Consider the following 5956-nt stretch of genomic DNA (forward strand, 5'->3'; position numbering starts at 1 on the left):
TCGAGTCTTTATACGTTCACATAGCCACTCACAAATCCAACTAGGCAGCACCGTGAAGCAGAAAGGAACAGGATTTGGAGCCAGAAGACAGAGCCTGAGACCCTGGCTCTGCTGGCAGCCACCTGTATGAGCATCTCAAAGGCGCGAACACACTCAAAATTGTGGCTTCCTAGTCAGTGCAGCAGCTGGCACGTGCACTGTGAGGATAACTATACTGAAAAAAGTTACACAAACTAAACTCTTGTTAATAACACTGAGCATCCACCTTTGATTACGTTTATACTCTCAACAAAGAGTTAGAGACGAGACAATTTTTCTCACGAAACCTCCCTGATGCAGGTATTATGATCTCTATCTTAGAAATAAGGAGACTGAGGCTCAGAGAAGTTGAGTGCTTTGCCTGAGGTCACACAGTAGTAAAGGGCCAGAGACTAGAATTGACGGCTTTTCCGTGTGTGGATGTGCTGTCTGCTACAGCTCACTAGCTCACCACCTAACAGTAACTTTGTAATAGAAATTTAAGTTACCAATTGGAATTTAATTTTAAAATCTCTATTTGAATAAAAATGGCCTATAAAATGCATTAATACTTTTTATTTTAACATTTTATTTAAAAGTTAGGGGATAAAAACAATATAAAATTATATATAAAAAATCTTTACCCGTTGGCTTCCACCATATCACAAAGCTGCTATTTCTGTATTTTTTTTAAAGTAGCATACTATTTTTTTCTTCCCCGTGAGCACTGTTTCCTTTCGAAAAGTCCCTGGTGTGTTGCATGGAAATTTAAGGTTCTTTCTAATTCTTTATCTAGCTTCCAGGAAATTATTTGGAATTCTTGCCGCAGGACATACAGTCAGAAATATTTTTGAAGATAGCACTCAGTGCAGAAAAAAACAACACTCCCAATTACCGACAGGCTCACTGGGTGGAAGAGGCACTTCAGAAAAGGTGTATTTGGTTCAGAATTTTCTCAACTCTTTTCTCCCTTCTGTAAACACGCAGAGGACCGGACAGGACTCCCCTCCTCTGCCTGGAGCCCACTAGGCCCTCCACGACTTAGCGCAAGGCCGCCAGGCGCTCACGGGCCTGCGACAGGCTGCACGCGGGGGAGCAGGAGGGCCGGCCAGGGGTGCGCGCGGGGGAAGCGGGAGGGGAGGCCGGCGGTGCGCGCGGGGGAGCGGGAGGGCGGGCCGGCGGTGCGCGCGGGGGAGCGGGAGGGCGGGCCGGGGGTACGCGCGGGGGGAGCGGGAGGGCGAGGCCGGGGGTGCGCGCGGGGGAGCGGGAGGGGAGGCCGGCGGTGCGCGCGGGGGAGCGGGAGGGCGGGCCGGCGGTGCGCGCGGGGGAGCGGGAGGGCGGGCCGGGGGTACGCGCGGGGGGAGCGGGAGGGCGGGCCGGCGGTGCGCGCGGGGGAGCGGGAGGGCGGGCCGGGGGTGCGCGCGGGGGAGCGGGAGGGGAGGCCGGGGGTGCGCGCTGGGGAGCGGGAGGGCGGGCCGGGGGTACGCGCGGGGAAGCGGGAGGGGAGGCCAGCGGTACGCGCGGGGGAGCGGGAGGCGGGCCGGGGGTGGCGCGAGGGAGCGGGAGGGGAGGCCGGCGGTACGCGCGGGGGAGCGGGAGGCGGGCCGGGGGTACGCGCGGGGAAGCGGGAGGGGAGGCGGGCGGAGCGCGCGGGGGAGCGGGAGGCGGGCCGGGGGTGGCGCGAGGGAGCGGGAGGGGAGGCCAGCGGTACGCGCGGGGGAGCGGGAGGCGGGCCGGGGGTAGCGCGCGGGGAAGCGGGAGGGGAGGCGGGCGGAGCGCGCGGGGGAGCGGGAGGCGGGCCGGGGGTGGCGCGAGGGAGCGGGAGGGGAGGCCGGCGGTGCGCGCGGGGGAGCGGGAGGGCGGGCCGGGGGTGCGCGCGGGGGAGCGGGAGGGCGGGAGGGAGGGCCGGCGGTGCGCGCGGGGGAGCGGGAGGGCGGGCCGGGGGTGCGCGGCGGGAGGGCGGGCCGGGGGTGCGCGCGGGGGAGCGGGAGGGCGGGAGGGCGGGCCGGCGGTGCGCGCGGGGGAGCGGGAGGGCGGGCCGGCGGTGCGCGCCACAGTGCTAGTCCCGCGGCCGTTTGCTAGCCTAGTGCTGCCCTCTGCCGGCCAGAGCGGCTGAACTGCGAGCCTGAGACGTGGGAACTGCAGCCTAATCCTGCCAGCTGGCTCTAGAGAATAAATCTAGCAAGCATTATATCGTTAATAGGGTTCTCGTAGTTCTACAAATAGATCTCTTCTATTCTGGTCCACATCTTTGCCTTACTGGAAAAGCCTATTATTGGAACAGTCTCTCTCATTTTCAGCATGCTTGTAAGACTGTTCCACTCCGCCATCAGTAAGAGAAGGTGAAGGCAGCAAAGTGTGTTGCAACCTTCTTCAGAAAGTCTTGGGTTCAAATCCTACCACCAAGCTGTGTGACTCTGACCAAGGTGTTTCTTCGAGCTTCAGTTTTCTAAGCCTTAAAATAGAAAGAACATATTTCCCTTGCAAGATTTTGAGAGGATTCAACACATTAATGTTTAAATAATACCTAAAAACCATTTGAAAATCATATCCATAAAAGAGGTTATGGAATGTCTATTGGTAGATTTCAACATTTGAATTTTTTCAAAATTACATTAAAAAGACCAATAGAGAGATTCATTTTATCTATCTGAATCTATTTAAAAATGAAACCTAATTTATCATTACACATATGTGGATATCATATTATTTGATGTTTTAAAAATTAATCAAAAATAAATTGAAAAGCAGCAAAAGGCCTAAATATATACAGTTATTGCAAATGTAGTCACCGGTGAGCAGGGGCCTGGTCTGTCGACTCTGGTTCAGCAGCAGAGGTGACTTGACCTGCGTTATGCGCAGTCCACTGGCGCACCACAGCAGAGCTTTGGCGTCCACCTGGAACATGTGAGTCGCAAGTGAGATCACATAGATAAGGTACAGTTTCTATAACCATGTCTTCAACATGTAAAATTCACTAATTAGTTACTTAATTAAGATTGTATGGTCTTACATCTTACTTTCTCAAAGAGTAATTACTTCCAGCTTCAGAGCCTGGAGTCCTAAATTTGAATCTAAGTCTGGCCAATGGGCAAACACCTCTCAGAAGCTGGAGAGCATCCTTGAGATGGGCACATCTTAACCCAGTGGCCACAAGGAGCCTCACACAGCAAACTGTTGCCCCCTGGGATTAAGTCAGGCTGCCTGCCTCCTCCCCCGATCCCAGAACCACTCACGTGCTCCTTCTTCTCCTGCCGTGACTCTCGGTCATTTCTTTGACTCTGACGTTTACCTGGATCTTGGTGTCTTCCATGCTAACACACGGGGTATAAAATAATGTCCATGATGAGTTTTCTTTTTTCTAATTACAAAGTGAATGCATGCTTATAAAAGTTTTGAACCTTGCTGAAATATGAAGACTACCAGAATGGCATTGAAAGCACCCAAAAACTAAATAGTCATTGGAATCACAGCTCACAAAAGTAGGCCAGGCCCTACAGGCTAAACATACCCAGAGCAACTGCCTGATGAAATAAGACACCTGCACAGGACCGAGAGTCTTCTAACACAATATCTGAAGTGCACAGGATACAAGTGAAAATCACTTGTCATAACAAGAAGCGGGAAAAACACAACTTGATAAGAAAAGACAGTAAACTGACATAAACATCAAAATAAATCAGATAATAAAGTTGTCTGACAAGTTTTATATAGCAACCATAATAAAAATGCTTCAACAAACAATTGTGAACTCTGTTGAAAGAAATGAAAAAATAGAAAATCTCAACAAAGAAATAGAAGTTATAAAAAAGGACCAAGTGGAACTTATAGGATATGAATAACAGAATATGAATGACAGAAGTGAAAATATACTGAATGAGCTCAGTAGTAGAGTGGAGATGACAGTGGCTAGAGCCACTGAGCTGGAGAACTGAACAATCACAGTCACACGATCTGGACAACACAAAGAAAACAGACTGAAAAAAATGAACAGAGCCTCGGGGTCTTGTGGGACAATAACAAAAGATCTAACATCCATATCATGAGAGTCCTATGAGGGAAGGATAAAGAGTGTGGGGCTAAAAAAAGAACTTACAGCTGAAAATTACCCAAATTTGACAAAAGACATAAACCTACAGATTCAAGAAGCTAAGTGACCATCAATCAGGATAAACTCCGAATAATCCTCTCCAAGACCCGCTTTATTAAGAGGTAATAAAACCTCTTAAAACAAAAGACTAATAAAAAGCTTGCAAACAACTAGAGAGAAATTATGCATAACCTACAAAGGAACACCGACTTTAACGCCAATGGCTTTCTTATCTGAAACCATGGAGGCCAGGAGGAAGTGAGTAAAGAGGGGTAAAAGGGCAAAACAGAAGCAAGATCTCAGGACTCGAATGTCAGGAGCCTGTGATAATTTATAACATATGCTGGAACAGCTAAAGCAACCACTAAGAAAACTTTACAAAGTGATATACTAAAAAATATTCAAGTGACCCAAAGCAAGTAAAGAGAAAGAAAGAAACGAGAAACAGAGGAGCAAACAGACTAAAGCCCTAGTATATGAATAATGACCTTAAATGTAAGTGGCCTAAATACAGAGATCATCAGAGTGAAGGAAAAACATGACTCAGTTATATGCTGTCTATAAGAAACTCACTTCAAATATAACGACACAGGTAGACTGGAAGAATAGGGTGGAAAAAGATATATCATGCAAACATTTATTTTAGAAAAGCAGAAATGGCTCTATTAATGTCAGATAAAGTAGATTTCAGAACAAAGAAAGTTACCAAGGATGAAGGGACATGACATAATGATAAAAAGATTAATCAACCAAGAATATATATAATGCTAAACATGCAGACACAAAAAAAACAGAGCTTCAAGATACACAAAGCAAAAACTGGTAGAGCTAAAAAGATAAATTGCCAAATCCAAAATTATCATTGGTGACTTCAATGACTTACTCGATGAAATGGAACTCCTAGACAGAGAATCAGTAAGGACATACAAGAACTAAATAACATGATCAACCACAGAACCTGACTAGTATTTCCAGAACACCGCACCCAGCAACAGCAGAATATACATTCTTTTCAAGCACCACTACTTTCAATCACCAACATAAACAATAACCTAGGTCACAAATTTAATAGAATTGAAATTATACAGAGTATGTTCTCTGACCATAGTGGAATTAAACTAGAAGTAACAGGAAAATCTCCAACACGTGGAAACTAAACAACATGCTTCTTAATAATCCGTGAGCCAAAGAGGAAGTCTCAAAAGAAATTTTGAAAATACATAAAATTGTGTGAAGATTAACATAAAGTATATCAAAATTTGTGAGATGCGGCTAAAGCAGTGCTCACAGGAAACTTATAGCTATAAAATGCTTACAGCGGAAAGAAGAAAAGTTTCAAATCATTAATATAAGTTCCCAACTCAAGAAACTAGAAAAAGAAAGCCAAAATAAACCCAAAGGAAGAAAAATGAAGGAAATAATAATGATAAAGGCAGAAATCAATACAACAGAAAAAGGCATAGAGAAAATTGATGAAACACAGAGGCAGTTAGTTCTTTGAAAAGATCCACAAAATTGATAAATCTCTAGGTTAAGAAAGATAAATAGAATACACAAATTACCAATATCAGGTATAAAACAGCAAATATATCTAGAGATACTGTGGTTGTTAAAGGATAAAAATAGAACACCATGAACAACTTACACTCACACATGACAAATTAGAAGAAATAGACCAATTCCTCAAAAACCACGAACTACCAAAATTCAACCATGATGAAATAGATAAATAGATATGCAACCTTTTTTAAAAAATTGAACTTGCAATTGAAAGCTCCTGAAAAAGAAATATCCATATCCAGACATTTTCACTGAAAAATTTCTCCAAACATTTAAAGAAGAATTACA

At 45.9% G+C, this 5956-nt stretch overlaps 1 protein-coding gene across 1 annotated transcript; it reads right to left on the reverse strand.

Moving 5' to 3' along the window:
* Positions 1–1059: 1059 nt before the first annotated feature.
* On the reverse strand, positions 1060–3331 carry LOC139076369 (uncharacterized). The gene is made up of 3 exons (XM_070578541.1): positions 3311–3331; positions 2811–2916; positions 1060–2183 (listed from the first exon to the last, which is right to left on the reverse strand). Exons 1-3 carry the CDS (start codon positions 3329–3331, stop codon positions 1060–1062), a joined length of 1251 nt encoding a protein of 416 aa, XP_070434642.1.
* Positions 3332–5956: the final 2625 nt, after the last annotated feature.

This window comes from Equus przewalskii, chromosome 16 (genome assembly GCF_037783145.1).
Source record: "Equus przewalskii isolate Varuska chromosome 16, EquPr2, whole genome shotgun sequence".
Taxonomy (NCBI): domain Eukaryota; kingdom Metazoa; phylum Chordata; class Mammalia; order Perissodactyla; family Equidae; genus Equus; species Equus przewalskii.

Excerpts from the sequence above, each read along its gene's own strand:
- LOC139076369 (XM_070578541.1), bottom strand. The coding sequence starts at position 3,331 with ATGGAAGACACCAAGATCCAG. Across the intron at positions 2,917-3,310 it reads TGGAAGACACCAAGATCCAG|GTGGACGCCAAAGCTCTGCT; the intron begins GTAAACGTCAGA and ends CACATGTTCCAG. Across the intron at positions 2,184-2,810 it reads GACCAGGCCCCTGCTCACCG|AGCCAGCTGGCAGGATTAGG; the intron begins GTGACTACATTT and ends TTTATTCTCTAG.